This window comes from Lytechinus pictus, chromosome 12 (assembly GCF_037042905.1).
Source record: "Lytechinus pictus isolate F3 Inbred chromosome 12, Lp3.0, whole genome shotgun sequence".
Classification (NCBI taxonomy): domain Eukaryota; kingdom Metazoa; phylum Echinodermata; class Echinoidea; order Temnopleuroida; family Toxopneustidae; genus Lytechinus; species Lytechinus pictus.
Window position 1 is genome coordinate 5,069,251 of NC_087256.1, and position 18,151 is coordinate 5,087,401.

At 37.7% G+C, this 18,151-nt stretch overlaps 2 protein-coding genes across 2 annotated transcripts; one reads left to right on the forward strand and one right to left on the reverse strand.

The window, feature by feature from the left end:
• The first annotated feature begins 1,276 nt into the window (after positions 1 to 1,276).
• On the forward strand, positions 1,277 to 7,365 carry LOC129272862 (pancreatic lipase-related protein 2-like). Its single transcript, XM_054909952.2, has 5 exons — positions 1,277 to 1,499; positions 2,388 to 2,662; positions 3,706 to 3,937; positions 4,575 to 4,714; positions 5,325 to 7,365. Exons 1-5 carry the CDS (start codon positions 1,439 to 1,441, stop codon positions 5,616 to 5,618), a joined length of 1,002 nt encoding a protein of 333 aa, XP_054765927.2. The 5' UTR covers positions 1,277 to 1,438; the 3' UTR covers positions 5,619 to 7,365.
• Positions 7,366 to 10,604: 3,239 nt separating this feature from the next.
• LOC129272863 (uncharacterized) lies at positions 10,605 to 15,834 on the reverse strand. The gene is made up of 2 exons (XM_054909953.2): positions 14,144 to 15,834; positions 10,605 to 13,067 (listed from the first exon to the last, which is right to left on the reverse strand). The coding sequence occupies exons 1-2, from the start codon at positions 15,798 to 15,800 to the stop codon at positions 12,937 to 12,939; spliced, it is 1,788 nt and encodes a 595-aa protein (XP_054765928.2). The 5' UTR covers positions 15,801 to 15,834; the 3' UTR covers positions 10,605 to 12,936.
• Positions 15,835 to 18,151: the final 2,317 nt, after the last annotated feature.

Sequence of the window (18,151 nt, forward strand, 5' to 3'; positions counted from 1 at the left end):
AAATATTTTTCGACAGTTATATCGTCATTTGCTTAAATGGAAAAATCTTCAGGATTTTACAGGATTTTTCTAAGTGTAAACTTATTTTTGATACGCACTGTATATATAACGAATTCCTCTCGAAAATGTTCTTGTTAATACCTTAGATGTTCCAAATAAGCCATAGCTAGGGTAAAACGATCATGAAATTAAGCAGAGCATTTGTATATTATTTTAGAATATAATTTCCTACTCTTGACCGGAAGTAGTAAAGGATCTAATAAGGATTCTTCTCTATTTTGATCACCGTAATACCACCACAAAAGCAAATATTTGTTCGTAAATCTATCTTTACTTTGGCTGATGCTCTTGTGTAGCTCGAAATAAATCACCAAGAGCTATTTTGGGGAAAACGAATTCCGGTAATATGGACTTATCTAAAAAAAAATATACGTAGACGCTCCATATAGAATTCTGAGCAGCAGCCTTTTGTTATCTTATTTCGAGGAATCGGTATGATGAGCTAGTAGATAAAGATGGAAAAAAAATAAAAACAGAACCTTTTTTATGATCTCATAGGGTGGAATTGTAAAGGAAAACCTATCCGATCATGCAAATTGTAAGACCTTTTATGATTTTGCATGAGTTTACATCCTATCTGAAGACACTACATCAAGTCTTACACTTCTAATATGAACTATATAATTTCTGCCTCCTTTTTATCGACGATAATTTTATCAAAAATAAGATTGATTTTAGTTTATTTATACCTTGGCTACACTTATTATGTTTCAGGGGTTGCGTCTGGATTTGATAATTCAAATAAAAAATACAGAATGCTAAAGATTTCATGAAAATAGGATTATCAAAAAACATGGTTATGGTATGCATGAAGTTATTTCCTTGCCATTATTACCATGCTTGGTGGGGGAACTTCTGTTTGACTGAGAAGAAAAGTACGACCTGAATATTTATTTAAAAACACATAGTAAAATTAAACATGCGAAATGCTGAAGATTTCGTCGAAACCAGTTGAAAAACTAAGATATTGTATTATAAAGTTAAGCATAAGCACTTTGGTGAAACATTATTTCGTATGCATAGGATAAATAATGTGATTATGAATAACTGTAGCATATTTGGAAAATGATCATGAAAATACTCATTAAGTGGATCACCTCTTCCAAAAGCGTTTCGACTTGTGCACTTCCGACTGCGGTCTTCAAAGTAACACGCATGATGAAAATAGGTTTTGATAAGTAATCTCTTTAAATGCTTAATAACCTTATCTTACACCGTCATAACTAACGTCATTGGTGGCCTTTTCTTGAATAAATATGAATAACTGATTATTGACATCTTTGGTATTCATATAAATAGGGATAGAATTCGAGTATAATAGTATTTTTACTGGAGTACAAACAACGAAGCAATATCTTTTCAATTTGGATTATCAATCATGGATTTCCCCACTCATATCCTACTTGTTTTCTCATCTTTACTGTTCATGCTGTTAGGAGGTAACCCTTTCGTTCTTAGTTTATCCTGTTCGTTAGATATATGTGCGACCAAAGTACATGTGTGTAATCGTTTTTATGATTTTAATTTTGTAATTGTGGGTTTGGCATTGAGTGTATAAAAATGTAGTAAAGCTTTGGCATTTCTTTAATTTAAAAGAAAAAATCACACAACTCGATTGTCTCGTTCTGAAGTTTTAGCCAAAATCGTCTGGTTATTGAACAACACCAAGACAGTTCACCGCTCATTCTTGTCCTGATAGTTATGTAAAAAAGGGTAAGGAGGTATTAATTTCATCCGTAAAAATACATTGTCTATTGTCAAAAACTATATAAGATCCATCAGTTCCATTTTTGGAGGCAGTACCTGACTCTGCACGAGATCTTGATGTCTGTATAGGCCCATTAAGGACGCTCGTCTCTTTATCGGTGCTAGAACGTATTCTTTAGACTGAGGTTCAGTAGGCATTGGTAGGGTGAGCCATGCAGGGGTGGATCCAGGATTTCCCAAGGGGGCCATTTTAACTCAGAATTTTTTTACGAGCAAAAAAAAGATCTTCACTCCCGAATGAAGAGGATTTATATCCCAAAGAATTTGACAAGCACAAAAGGGCCCTTAATTGTGACATTTTCCAATATAATCATTCTTAAAAAGAGGAGCACATACACTTTTTTGCTTGTCAAATTCTTCCCCGCCAATGATTGTGTCAACATTGGTTCGGCAGTATGGTATGAACTTCCAAACCGTTGTCTGCCCAGAAAGTTCCAGCGCCATTACCTCTATAATCTCTACCGATTTCCTCCATTAATTTCAACATAAAAATGCTTTCTATTTTCTCTCAGAGGTCCTTTTTGATTTACGATTTAATTATTGTTCTGATCTTACTTCAGTATCCTGTCGAGTTTGTTACGATGATCTTGGATGCTTTGGTACATCATTGGCCTGTCACTGGAGAAACCCGGATTCTCCGGCCTCGATCGGGACCACATTCACGCTTTACACCAGGCAGAATAGATACACGGGAGATTCCTTGGATCGTACGAACTATGCCACGATCTCCTCGTCGTCCTTCAGGGCGAGTCGTGACACCAAACTCATCGTTCACGGCTGGACTGATAGCATGACCGGTAGCTGGATAACCATGCGAGACGCCCTCCTTGATAACGTAAGAAATGTTTGAAATAATTAGAACTTTACTTCAAATCGAAAGAATAGGTCTGATGTTTTGCTGCTGTTCTAGTAAAAATTCGACACAAAATAGGTCAAAAGGCAAAAATTGTAGAAAAGTTGTACTGTTTAAGATAACGCGAGACAGAAAACTACTCCATACTAATCGTAATCGTATAAGCGACTAATCAATACTCTATTATGACCAAGGAAATGGAATTGCTTCATCAAACGGGATCGCCGCGTTTTTTCTGTTAAATTGAAACTTTTTAAATTGAAATTATCATTATTTTAGTAAAATGTAAAAAAAAAGAGGGTGCACAATTTTATCAAAATGACACAATCATGAGCCAGGGAGAAAAAAATATATCCTAGAATCCTGCTCAATAAGAGTAATTTTGTTTGAATAGTCAACTGAATAGTCAAAAAGTCAACTTGCAGAATTTCAGTTTATTAAGATCTAACTTAGATCATCTTCAGTCGTGGAAGTGAGAATTCGCTCCATCAATTTTAAAAGAGAACATGGTGGATTTCTTTCTTTCTTTTTTTTATTAGATATTGTTTGCGTTAATTGAAAAATGAAAGCTCTGCACATTTTCTCAAAGATAATTATGGAGATTTCTTAGCAAGAATATACATTAAAGGGAGTACCTTCAAGGCTAACCAGTTGATTGTTTTAGCCTTTATGGGTTTTTTTTTGTAAGGCATATTAGCATGTCTAGTGTCACATTGAAATGTCTAAATATGGCGAAAGAAATTGATAGTCACGATTGTTTATTTTGTTCTAATTGTTAAGTTCGATAACTTAAACTCTCAATGGATTTTTGCTGTAACTGCCCTCCAAATAAAAGGTTTTGAAATTTTAGAAGAAAAAAAATCATCGCTTGCTCCCTATTCAACTTATACAACCCTTTGACCATTGTTCTACTATCAAGGCTGTTGCTGCCAAGCTTTACCTCGAAGCAACAATTGATCTGCTTTTTATTTTAAATGAACAAGGGATGTACGCTTTCACGTTCATATTTCGATTTAATTTTTCAGTACGATGTCAACGTTGTGATGGTTGATTGGTCGGACGGTGCATTAAAGGGATACACTCAATCTAGAGCTAATACTCGGGTCGTCGGCAGGGAGATCGCTAAGCTGATTGAAGCTTTCCAAGCTGTTTCTGGGGCTACCTTCGACTCCATGCACATCATCGGACACAGCCTGGGCGCCCATATCGGGGGTTACGCCGGGGAGGCATGCTCTGGAACCATCGGCAGAGTATCAGGTACATTAGTAAAGTATAGATGGGATTTCGGGGAACTTGCCCCCAGAAAAAGTTCCATGACCGAGAAGAAAAAAAGTGTCATTATTTTTTGCTCGCTTCCCTCGCTTGCTAGAAATTCACCCACGTACGCCCCTCAAATTGTTGGCATATTGCGCCATCTATTTAAAAAGAAATGTAGAATTTCTGCTCGGCCACATTAGAGGTTTAGTTTAGTTTAGGCCCTTCTTAAAACAGCTGAAAGAAAAATGATTTGGGCATGGTTGATACAATCAACAAAAAGAAGATATCAAAATGAATGTTTTCTGTTTAGGGTTCCTGTGTAGAAATGGTGTTCTAATAATGCTTTAACGTACAGTATGTCATTTGAGCATGATCATGATGACTGTCAAAAAGGTTTAGCGATTAATCGCTAAATGAACTGACATATCAAGACCTTCGTTGCATGCGCAATTTGCTCAGTTGACTAACTAGGAACCAATCATAATCGTTCTTTCAAATTAGCGATTAATCGCAAATTTTCGTGTTACGGTGCCCTGGTCTCACAACGTTTGTCAACAGACTGAAGAGCAATCGGTAGCTTTAAAACCATTAAATAAAAACGCAGTGCTTCGAATATATTGTTTTATATTTCCTTCAGGAATGGATCCCGCGGGTCCAGAGTTTGGTGGTGATCTCGACAACGCCTGTCGACTAGATCGATCAGACGCCCTCTTCGTCGATGCTATGCACACTGACGGTGAAATCCTTCTTGGAGGTGGAGCAGGGCTCATGGATGAGGTATACAGCAAGTTAAAGACGTTTAGAAGATAGATTGTGAGATATAATTTGACTAAAAAATTGACACAGCGATTTAGAGGCTTGATTGTTTTTGTTCAATTGAATTGGAGGTATTTGCGGTAGAAAATCCAGTGATTAGACATTGAAGTCTTCGTTATGATTTGGTCTCATATCTTTATTTGTACACTAATTAAAAAGTATTGCATATTACATACATCAAGGATAAATCCAAATTATATTGAAAATTACCTTTTCTTTTCAGACGCTCAAAATTGCCCAGAATAATCCATAGTAAAATTATTCATATTTTAACATTTTATTGATAAGTCTCTCTATCCATCCACTTCGTTTGGTTCAGGATAATATAGGTGGATGGTTAAATTGATTAGTGTTATTTTTTAGCTTGCTTTCATACTTTTCATAAAAAACAGGTTCCAAAACCATCAATAATTTGTCATTGGTTATAATGTAATAGTTCTTGTCGGTATGGAGTCGGCTTTTCGGTGTAACTGCAGTTTAATAAAGTTGAACATGATAACATAATACCTTTAGAATGTTGACTTCAGTTTTAAATGAAATTTGTGGTCTACGTCGATTGACTCCTTCACAGCTTGGACACCAAGACTTCTACCCAAACGGTGGGATGGACATGCCCGGTTGCCCTGTTCTTTCTGCCTCCTGCGATCACAGCCGAGCCGTCGAATACTACATCGAGAGCATCTGGTCATCGTGTTCGTTCAGCTCTTCGAGGACCGCGTCGACGTGGGACGACATCGACGATGGGAGATGGACACCATGCAGTAGCTGGAGCTGCCCCCAGATGGGGTACCACGCTGACCTCAACAAAGGAACAGGGGCTTACTACCTCGAGACCAACGGGGACAGTCCTTACTGCCAGGGGTAAAGGGATCGACGACAAGAAAGAGGGTACACTATTATTGCAAGGAATTAAAACAAATTCACATCGGCTGTGAATAGTGACCAGGGCCCGTTGCATAAAAGTTATCATTATGGTACCTTTGCCATGCAGTGGTATCTTGCGTGGAATCCTTGGTTTTAACTGGCTGTAGATCATCGTTACCATGGTATTTACCATTTGATGGCAAAGATACCATAACATTAATTTATTTAATTCGACGATTGTTGCCCAGGAGACCAGCCGAAGTTTGGATTTCTTTTTAATCCTAAGGATTAACATTGAAAAATGTTGTTTAGCTTTAATTTCAAATCCTAAAGGATTAAATTGATTTTAAAGGTCTGATCTCGAGTGTATACTCGTGATATAGGCTGCTCTCACAATATCGGCTGCGAGTCAAATCAACAAAGGAACAGGGGCAAAATGGGAAGTGCATTGGTTATACACGTTTTAAGGGAGGTAAGAGGATTGATAGGGGAAGGGAGTGGGCCGCCCTCAAAATGGGCTGGTAAAATAGGGAAGCAAAGGGTTAAAAAAGGGGCCTATATAGGTACAATATTTAAATGGTATGTAACAAGGGAGCACTTCATTACCATTCATCGTCCGATAACTCGTCAGATCTTATAAATTTCCTTGATTTTGGCTGAGAAGCACTGTTTCTATATTATGCTAAGTGTCGGATAAGACAGGACTTGACGGATGTCTACAAGTCCTTTTATGAAATTAACAAGCCCCTCCCCCAAAAAACAAACAAACAAACAAGGGGGCCTCACTCCCAATTAATGGTGATTTATGTTGGGAAAATTTTAACAAAAAAACATGTACTTGCGTATGCCATGCAGGATATTCCCTTAACAAATATTTGTTTGTGGCTGTCAAGGGGGGGGGCATGGGTCGGATGTGCCCCTGCTTGGATCCCGGGGTACAGTTCGAATCTTAAAAGTAGATGTAATATGAAGTGTATATAGTTATAAATAGTTATAATGAGAATATGATACGGTGTAGCGATTACACAGTTGCGTGAACTGTATGATTATATTTCATGGTTAAACAGAACTCATCTCTATATTTTCGGTGTGAATTTGAATGGGTTGAATCTGATGATGCTATAATGCTTCATTGTAACTCAAAAAAGTTGGAACAATGAGTTGGTTGAAAAATTCGATATCACGCGTATTTTTTTTCCTTCATTCTTTCTTTTTAAACTTTCATTTTTGTCTGGGATTATACTCTTGAATATTATTTGCGATTTTATGCAATCATTAGGTGACATCTGATTCCAGTTTTACATTTATCTACTGTATATCAGAAGGATAATGAATTGTTATTTCTAAAGGAAATTTTCCAGACACAATAATACAATTAAATTTCTTTATTGTTGAACACAAAGCAGTTAACAGAAAACCAGGCTCATAAATTCAAATTAAAATTCAATTAGGTTTTATTAAACAATACTCCTCAAAAAGTCCGAAGACTAACAATGTGAGTTTACATTTTTTTTTTATACATAACAGAGAAATAAATAAATACATAACATGATGTATATAGTATAGCGAAGCAAAACAAAATATGATTTGATATTTTCATTTCTATGATTTTGTGTAGCGACCTGTCTTCCTTCAAAATCAAAATGATAATGTGGATTAGGCATACAATTGGACGCTGGCGTTTGATGTAATAGGAATGCAAAATTGGATGACAGAAAAATATTACATTTTATCATGATGTTACAATATTTTATTTCGTTGATATTATTTTTTTGCTAAGTGCAAGAGAAGAGAGAAAGAGAGTCAAAAGATGTCTCAGAGGAGAATAGAGATCAGGAGTGTTGATTTTGAGTCGATTTTAAGATAAAAGAAACAGAGGAAATGAGGACAGTGGAGACAAGGCTCTTGCCTGTGAAAAAAAGGTAAACAAAATTATGTGAGGTATAAAGATAGAGAGGAAAGGAAAAATTTTCACTGATATTTTTAGTTCTCAAAACATTACCCCACCAAATGATGTATCCTCGCCCACACACATTTCAAACACCTAAGCTGACTACCTCTTCGACAACTGCATCCCCACAAACAAACAAACACACACTTCTTAGATGAAGCATAGAGCTACACTACTCAAAAAAAGTTAAGGACCACTTTTTAAAACGTACATAAAGATTTTATACAAGGTGTTTTATTTCTGGAAATACCTCAGTACAACTGTCCTAAATGTCCTTAAACACGCTGTAATCAATTTCACGCATGGGTGGTTTCAGTTGTTGCACAATGTCTCTCGCATCACTGCACATCCTGAAAAGTGGGCCCCGAGGGGTATCAGCTACCGACATGAAGTGGTAAAAACGAATGTCTGAGTGTCTTTCAGGCAGTTCAGTAACGAGTGTGACCACCTCCTGCAGCAATAACGGCTTCACAGCGCTGTCTCATGGAGCTGATGAGGCGATTGATGTCTCTGACGTCCAGTGCATCCCATGCAGCCTCCAGAGCCACACCCAGCTGCTGCAGTCAAAGTGGATGGGCTTCGAGCTGCTCGAGACTCCTCCCCATCATGTCCCAGACGTGCTCTATCGGGTTTAAGTCCGGGGACCTCGCTGGCCACTCCATACGCTCAATCCCCTGGCCCTCAAGGAACTCGGTCACCACCCTAGCTCGGTGGGCACGGGCATTGTCATCCATGAAAATGATGTTTTGTCCCACATTTTCTGCAAATGGCACCACTATAGGTTCAAGGACCTCATCCCTGTACCTCACTCCTGTCATTGCTCCCCCTGGGACCACGTAGAGACGAGTACGGTTGGCGTAGGTGATGCCTCCCCACACCATGACGCTGCCTCCCCCATAACGGTCATGTTCTGCAATACAGGGGTCTGCAAATCTCTCTCCTGGTCGCCTCCAGACTCTCGAACGTCCATCATTGTGGTCAAGGGAAAATCTGCTCTCATCTGTGAACAGAACTCTACGCCATTGCTGTCTGGTCCATCTGACATGCTCCCGGGCCCAGTTGAGACGAATTCTTCTGTGAGCAGGGGTGAGTGGGACACACTGAGCTGGCCGTCTGGCATGCATATTGGCTCTGTGAAGTCGGTTACGGATTGTTTGAGTGGAAACAATCACTCCAGTTGCTGCAGCGAAGTCATTGTTGAGGCGGCGTGCACTGTGAAAGCGGTTGCGGAGGCTGAGATTCGTCAAGTAGCGATCATCTCTAGGGGTTGTCGAAACTGGTCGGCCACTGCGGGGTCTCTCGGAGTATAGCCCTGTCTCTCGGTGTCTTTGATTTGCTCTGCTAATGACACTGTGTGACACGCCCATCATTCTGGCTACTCTTCGCTGACTGAGGCCAGCTTCCAGCATCCCTAGGGCTCTGGCTACATCTGTTTCACTTAGGTGGTGTCTTGGCATTGCTGTTGTAGGCAAGTTGTTGATTGTACAGACTAAAGACGGAAAATGCTTTGGAAGACACTTGTCTTATGGCCCACTGCAATGATGCCAGAGACATCATGAAAGAACTGCATGTGTGAAATTGATGTCATTGTGTTTGATGGCATTCTGGACAGCTGTATCTTGGCATTGCTATTGTCAGCAAGTTGTTGATTGTAGAGACTAAAGACAGAAAATGCTTTGGAAGCCACTTTTGTACGGGCACATTGCAATGATGCAAGAGACATGAAAGAACTGCATGTGTGAAATTGATTTCATTGTGTTTGATGGCATCCTGGACAGCTGTATCTTGGCATTGCTGTTGTCAGCAATTTGTTGATTGTAGAGACTAAAGACAGAAAATGCATTTGAATCCACATTTGTACCACTTCACAATGGGCCCACTTTTCAGGATATGCAATAATGCGAGAGACATCATGCAACAACTGAAACCACCCATGTGTGAAATTGTTACAGGGTGTTTGAGGAGATTCAAGACAGCCATATTCGGGTATTTCTAGAAATACAACACCCGGTTTGAAAATTGTATACACACATTAAAAAGTGGTCCTTAACTTTTTTTGAGTAGTGTATTACAGATAATAGCTCTATGGATGAAGTACCCATACCATGGAGCTACTAGCATCGGCCAGTACATAAAAGTTATTATTATAGTATCTTTGTCATCCCGGTTTGTAATTCAATGGCATCCGCTATAATAGCATCCTTGAATTTGACTAGCTATTGAGCTGAGCATTAATGTTATCACGAATGTTACCATTGGATGGCAGAGTTACTAGACCCGGCTGAATATTATCCCCGACACATCTATCTACAGCACTCATTCCGCCTGCTGTTCATACAGGATTCACATGAATACATTGAACTCCGTACTTAAAATATTTTGTTTACTCAAAACATGTAAGCGGATTAAAACAAATTCTTTAAAGACTGGAAAGATATTGTCATTCTCTGGGTGCGGTTTCCATTTAATGAGCTTATGAAAATTGCTTATGAATGACGTCATGCGTTTATGGGTTTTACACACTCTACAATTCACTCATATTGGATTGCGCATTCAAGCAAAAAAGTTTCTTTCATAGTTATTTTTTCACAACAATACGTAGTTACATCGTTTTGCTGTGAACATCGAGAAAAGAGGCGCAGGGACGAAGAGAGACTGAAAGACATATAGAAATGGGAAAAAGAGGAGGGGAAAGGGATATAGAGAAAGAAATGAGGAAAGAGGGAGGGGGAGTTTGAGAGAGAGATGTAGACGAGGAAAGGGTCGAGTATGAAGACGCTGTAGTGTAAACAATGCGATTGGGGTTATGCTAATTGTAGTTTGCGGGTAGTTTGATCTTCTCTCTTATATTCCCGTTGACACCCTTTTGTTTAAAGCATATTTAAACGAGATTGAATATTCAAGAAACAATTTACCCCCCCCTCTCTCTCTCCCCCTCGTCCTTCTTTCTTTCCCGCATATATCAATCATGCCCATTTCCTCTCGTTCTGCGTCTTACCACGTACCTCTTTGAGAATCAAGTTTTTTCAACAGTCATTGAAATTACTTTCTAATCTTCTTTATTATTTTAATGATAGCAGTAACACCGTGCAATGTCTTAATTGCCAATATTATCAACAGGGCATTTTTGTAATCACTACATAGGCGCTTTCTATAACGCAGAAAATTTTTTGTCAAAAGCCCTTCAATGAAAAAAAACAGCCTTTGTCGAAAAATTGTTGAATCAAAACAGTAGTGTCGTTCTGGACTCTAGACACAAGAAATAATTTGACATTTTTTCGTCCAATCTGAATCTGCTGTCCCAGTGCACCATCTTTTGACAAAAACCTCTCAGCTGTCCATTGTGATCTGACTTGCATTTTCAAAGGAATTGGTGCGTTGTAGAAAGCGTCTGCGTATTGATTGCAAAAACTCCCGTATATACGGATACAACACTGTAAAGAAAAAATTATTTTTGCTTAATCAAATTGTGTTCCTTAACAGTTTCTCTCGACTGAATTTGATTCAACTGAGTGAATGATCACATGGAACGAAAAGGGAAGGTGCATTCAACATACATGCAAATGTTTATGTAATTAGCATGGTTTCTTAATGTGATTTTAATTTGCTTAAAATGCAGGCTCTGCATGAAATTGTTAAATGGAACATTGAAACATTTATTAAGGCAATCATTCATTCGGGGCGAGGAAAAGAACAAATAAGTATGAAAAAAAAACTTTCTTAGGGCCTATGTAGATTAAGAACGCTTTTTAGACAGTATTTAACTATGCGACGAAACATAGAATGTACAAACATAGTTCAACCAAAGAATATCAACTTACAAAAAGAAAAATAGACAAAAGTACACATGCATTAATGCTCAAGAACTACCCAAATGAATATTATGAATATGACACGAACACAGAACGCTAAATTATTAACAGAACTCCCTGCATCAGGAGTGAAGAAAACATGCATTTGGGAATCTGTAAAACTAACAAAACGAATGTGCACAATGTACTTCATCAATATTAAATCCATAATGATAATTGGAATGCATGCGTGTACGTCATAAAATTACCTAAAAACCAAAAATATCCACAAACATCATTTACTCTTCGCATACGTGCAAAAATTAGGAAGCGGAGAAAACGATCCTTAAAAAAAGCCGGCGGTATTGACGAATGGCGTATAGCCTGTGCAGACTAATTAAGCATAAACCTCATTACACATTTAACGTACAAAATTGTGCATGTATAGCACATATCATCATATCGAATTGAATAAATATCCTTTCTTTTGACCAGCTATAGACTCAGTTAAGATGAAATGGCTGAACTAAATATCATTCTATACCACACAATAATTTTATTTCTTTCCCCCTTATCTTTGGCTCTTCCAATGTAGTCTGATTTGTGTGTGTGTCCCATATCCTTGTTTTTTTCTTAATATTTTGAAAGAACCTGCAGACTTACAAGCTCTGCTTATTATGCAAGTTCCTCCATTTTTACCACTTATTTTATTAATATCACTATGTGCTATCACTAAATTATTTTGCCACACTGCATTCTGAATTATTATAATCAAATGTATTGTCTTGTATTGTGTTGATATTTTGTTACTTACTTTGTGAAATATGAAAATAAATTCAATCAATCAATCAATATTATATCAAAAGGGAGCAAGCGAGTTGAATGTCCGTATAGTGCCCATTAACCGTGGATTGACACGACATTTGCTCTTGCGACATTTACTCCTGTGAGTCCTGTCTTAATATCTCAGAGGACAAATGGTTAGACATTTTAGAGGTAGGGTCGTAATAGGGTTTTAGGTTCAGATTAATGTTAACATAAGGATTACGGCTTATTTAGTTTTGGAGGTTCGAATTTCATCGGAGCAATTGTCGAAGGAGCAAATGCCATGGAATCAACCGAGGAAATAAGGGATTGTTGGTTTGCTAGTAGGTCCATGTTCAAACATTCAGTTAAGATGGCAATATGATCATCAAGAAAACTCCAACAAAACTTTGAAAAAAATCTTATGTTTTGATATTTGCATATAATATACCAAACGAGAAAAATACAAGGGAAAATGTTTTCTTATTTTATCTGTGGATTATGATAATATTCATCCATAATTGTACCAAAAAATATGTCACCATGTATAAGTAAATGTAATACTATTATCTGAATAAAGGCGAAAAAGCAACCAAAAAAATACTTGACAAATCAACAGACGGGGATTTGTAGTAGTCTGCTCTGCAAACTCTTCGTTCGAGTTAAGGGTCTGAAAGTGCAGCCTATTCATGTCTTTTGTACTGAAGGCACTCTCGCTCAGCAAGATTCGTACGTGCTAGTCTTTGCGTGGAGACCCACTCTGTGCCTGCAGACTAGAATGATAGTGATCTATCGATGGAAGACAAGACTGTCGTGAGTGGTGTCTTCTTGTAGACTCGGATGTCGCAGCCGTTGCGGATCGCGAGTAGGTTGCCTTTGGTCACAATTGGTTCGGAAAACATTCCTAAATGAAGAAAGATACAGGAATAAATCAGGACAAGGGGAGAGCTTACGGGACTTTCAAGAAAATTGTTAAAAGTCAAGTCCACCTAAGAAAATGTTGATGGGAAAAAATAAAGAAAAATCAAACTAGCATAACGCTGAAAATTTCATCAAAATCGGATGTAAATTAAGAAAGTTAAGACATTTTAAAGTTTCGCTTATATTCACAAAACAGTGATATGCACAGCTCAGTGACAAGCAAATGAGACAGTCGATGATGTCCCTCATTCACTATTTCTTTCGTTTCTTATTGTTTGAATTATACAATATTTCATTTTTTACAGATTTGAAAATAAGGACCAACTTGACTGAACTATATAGTATTAAACAATGCTAATTCCACATGTTCAGGGAGGAATTAATCGTTGTTTCACTTGACAATGAGGAGAAAATTTAAATATTTTATATGTCGTATAATAAAATACAAAAGTAATGGTGAGTGGATGACGTCATCAGTCTCCTCATTTGCATACTGACCGAAATGTGTATATCACTGTTTTGTGAAATTAAGTCAACGTTTAAAATGTCATAACTTTCTTATTTTATATCCGATTTTGATGAAATTTTCAGCGTTATGCTCGTTGGATTTTTCTCTTTTTATTCAAATTTTTGTTGGGGTGGACTTGTCCTTTGACTATTGTTCATGATTATTACACTATCATCTTCTGTCTATACTATAGGTTGGTAGGTTGATAAACCGTTGATTGTAAATCCAGCCAATCAATCATGATTGTAAAACTTTCTCTGGGACAATTGCCACCACGTTTTAACCCTACTTTCCCTCTGTTTTCACGCATATCATGTTTAAGAATGATACTATGAATACTTTTCTTAACTTTCTAAGTCATAAGTTTTATATTTATTTCATCTAAGTAATTTTTAACGTATAAAATTTTCCATTGATCTGAATACAACTGATTCCATCGAAAGCGATGTTCTGTTACAAATCAAAAGAAAAAAATTATACTCAAAAGTAACGAAGTAGGTCAAAACTGTAAAAAATAATTAAAAAAAAGAATTATTTACATTACAGCTTACCGTTTGCTTTGTATTCCACAACACCTCTCCTTCTGATGGTCCCATTCAGCGTAACCTCATCGATTCTTACGAACTCGCTTCCTTCTGACTGGTAGCTCACATACAGGATGTCTTCAAGTGGGTCGGTTCCACAAAGAGCAAAGCCCCATTCCTTGTCGCAGATTGTAGCATCTACTGTACCGTATTCGTTGATTACACTGAATTCTGCTTGGCCAGTGGCAACGACGAACTTCTCGCCAGATGTTGCGTGTAGCATACCTCTAATCTTCTTACCCTTTATTTCGATCGTCTTTCCTTTTAATCCTTGCCTTAGGTCAGTCCCAGATGGGTCTAAAAAGTCTTTGACTTTGACGATACTGTTGGAACCATCAAAAGCAACCATAATGACGCCTTTCTTATTCACTGCTGCGTAGACTGCATTAGGATGATCTGTCTTGTGATCCAACACTAAGGTTGTCTTGGTTGATGATTCCCCTTGTAGATTAAGTTGTGAGAGGTGTGTCTCATATTGCAACCCTACCTTTACGTTTTCACATGCTAATACAAGTTTCTCAGTCGAGACACAATCCCTGTAGTTACGCGCTCCTTGGGATATGGGTCGTGATTGGCCATTGTTCAGATCCAACGTATGGACGCACTCCGTTGTCACATCGATGTAAATTACTGTATCACTTCCAAAGGAGGAGCATAGTAACGTGTCGTGGTTCAGGGTGTGTTCCTGACTCAATGTCCAAATGTCAGAAACGAGATTACTCTCACCCAGCTTCTCTCTTCTGTTGTATACCCATACTATTTGATTTGCATAAGAGCTGAGCAGTTCGAATGCATCCTTCATCACGGTCGGAGATGGGATGCTCTGAGCAGATGCCAAATCCTTTGTTTTACTTTCAGCGACCGATGCAGATGCTGCCTTACCCTTGGCCACTGAGTGATCATGCAGAGCAGCATGAATCAAAGAAGTCTTTTCACTAATCTCACCAGTCATCCTTGACATATTTTTCTCACTGATCTGTCGCAAATTTGACACTTTGTTGAAGATAGTGATTCTGGCGTCTTGAATACGTTTCATGTTATTACTTGCATCGATATTGTTGCAATTAATTTTCGATTCCATCATCCTCTCAATTTCTTGTATTCTTTCTCGTGCATCATTCCTTATTCTTTGTTCCTCAAGCTGACGGGCATTGTCTACTTCGTTCTCACACTCTTCTGCTGAGTTTTCAACCAGTCGCTCGACGGTATGTAAATGTTGTTCAATTCCCCCACAACGCTGATCAAAGAACGTTTGGAATTGCAGCCATTCTTTTTCTCTGATCTTGATAGCTTTCATCTGTTCCTCGACTTCTTGTTGGCGTCTTTTCCTGACTTTCTCGAGCTCCTCTTTCTCGTGTGATGAATGTGATGTTAATCCACACATCATACATATCTCTCGCTTGCATGTGTTGCAGAAGAGCATTACCCTTTCACTGTGATCGTCGCAATATCGGTCCTTTTGATCAGAAGAACAAGGAAAATCTGCAACTTTAACACCCTTGGTACATGAGTTACAGAGGTACATCCTTGTGTTGACTTTATATGAAAAATGGGCGCCATCATCTAGATAGTCGCCACATTTTTCGCAACTAAGCACATCAGGTTTATCAAAACCGAGCGACATTTTGAATGTTAGTACTATGTGATCTACCTGATTCTGTGCCCTCCGGCGTTTCTAATTGCATTGATCATGTTGATTCAATCATTTTGAATTTAAAAAAATGTATTGTTCCCTGTCTAGTTTCGAATTCCATCGATGAAGAATCAAGAAAAGGGAAATTCCCATGACATAATAATTTTTTAGAAAAAAGAACCACCACTCCTGTTCAAAGTTCATTTTCACTGTCTACCCAGACATACAGAAGTGTTGTTCTCACGACATAATCAATCTATCTCTTGTATTCAAACTTCAAAATAGTTTGAACCACAGAAATTCATTTCGTTGGTTTGATTTTTTACTGTCTGTTCCAGGAGCGCTTTGTTTGATTGTCAGTGGTGGCTCCACACTACTTCATACCTGTTAAAAACCAATTGGATCATTATTATTGTAAATTACTGTGTCTGGTATTTCTTGACTTGCTGATCTGCGCAAGAAGTTTTAAAATGTTTTCATATTATTTAGGGTTATTATTCAATCCCGTATCATTAATTCTATTTGACAACAATCATTCAATTCAATTAAATTCAATTCAATTTATTTTCATTCTTCAACATAATACAAATAATTACATGATAAATCAATTCAATTCAAATAAAAGCATGAACAAAATTCAACATTGAATAAATAATATACATATTCAATAAGTGATTCAAATATATTTAAATCAATATAATCAATATAATTAAATATAATTAAAGGGGAATCCAACCCAAATGAAAACTTGTTTTTACAAGGAAAAGAAAAATCAGTCAAGTTGATTGGTGAAAGTTTGAACAATATTGGACAAACAACAAGAAAGTTATGAATTTTTAAAAGTATTAAATATTGGTAATCACTATACCCATGGAGACTTCAAATTGGCCGCATATGGGATGTCATAGTGATGTAAGGCAAGGACTACTCTTCCATGTACTCCAATACATATTATGGCTAAAATGTCATTTTCTCCAAAAGTTTTATTTTAAATCATATTTTTTTTTCATGAGGACATAAAACAATATACTACCTGGGTTATATTTAGATTACTGCCCCAGGGGAATGGGTACTAAGGAGAAAACCACAAATCCCTGATAATAAAGTACATGGCCTATATATGGGAAAGTTGTCCTTGCCCCTTGTCATAATTTACTTACTCAGTTGCCAATTTGAAATCTACATAGTATTAGTGATATCAATTTTAAAGCAGCTATAACATTCTTATTGCTTGTCCGATTTCTTTCAAACTTTCACCATTCTGTTTAATTCATTTTTCTCTTTCCCAACACAACATTTTATGGCCAAGGCTGGATTCCCCTTTAAATCAATATAATCATATATCATGAAGCAGTGTTTTCTGGATAGGCCTATATATTTTTTTCTCTGTGGATAACATGGATAATATAAAGTTATAAGACTCATGCGTGCCTCTCAGTTTTATACTCCCCTTCCTCGGCCCCCCTGTTCTCCACGGTCCCCCCCACCCCCGCAACTTGAAAAATCAAAGAGAGCAATACGTCGCCTTCCTGCCCCCTGTATAGTGCCTCCCCTGTCCCGGAACAGACTTGGGCGCTATATATTTCAATAACGCAGCGAGTATGATGTTTTTTTTTTTTTTGCAGGCGCGTAGCTGGCCAGGGGGGGGGGGGGGCCAAGGGGTCAAACCCTGTCTTGTCATTTTTTGTAAAGAAAAGACCTAATTTTTCGATCGATTTAGGGGGGTAGAAACCTTATTTTCTAATTTTCATTCAACTCTAACCCCCCCCCCCCCCCTTTAAAAAATCCTGAGTACGCTAATGTTTTGTTGTATTATGCCTAGAAGCCTATATTGTTCGTTGCGTTCAGGAATAAGATTATGCCTTTTTCATTTTTTATAAGTTTGTTTGACGTATATTCAGGGGCGGCGGATACGGGGATGGGCAGGGGGCACTTACCCCCCCTCCCCATTCCCAGAAGGAAAAAATGCCTTTTTTCAAAATGGAAAGTGCCTTTTTCAAAAATAGAATACCTTTTTGAGGTAAAAACATAATACATTTTAGAATAGAAAATCACCTTTTTTGCTCGCGCTACGCGCTGGCATCAAATTTTCAGGTTAATTGGAATATCATAAATTTTCCGTTCGCGCTTCGCGCTCTCATCAATTACCAGTATTATTATTTAGTATGGAAGGCCCTACTCATCATGTCCTTGGTTACGAAAAGTGCTTAGAATGTCTACTTTAAGGTAAGAATATCACAAATTTTCAGCTCGCGCTCCGCATCAAATTTTTGTTTAGTAAGGTGCTCATTCTGTTCTTGGTAACAAAAGTGCTTAAAATGTCAAGCGTTCAGCTTAGAATA

Bases quoted from the DNA above. Each gene is read 5' to 3' on its own strand.
- LOC129272862 (XM_054909952.2), top strand. From the start codon at position 1,439: ATGGATTTCCCCACTCATATCCTACTTGTTTTCTCATCTTTACTGTTC. The intron at 1,500-2,387 runs GTAACCCTTTCG...ATCTTACTTCAG, and splicing joins ACTGTTCATGCTGTTAGGAG to TATCCTGTCGAGTTTGTTAC. The intron at 4,715-5,324 runs GTATACAGCAAG...ACTCCTTCACAG, and splicing joins GAGCAGGGCTCATGGATGAG to CTTGGACACCAAGACTTCTA.
- LOC129272863 (XM_054909953.2), bottom strand. From the start codon at position 15,800: ATGTCGCTCGGTTTTGATAAACCTGATGTGCTTAGTTGCGAAAAATGT. The intron at 13,068-14,143 runs GTAAGCTGTAAT...TTCTTCATTTAG, and splicing joins TGTGGAATACAAAGCAAACG to GAATGTTTTCCGAACCAATT.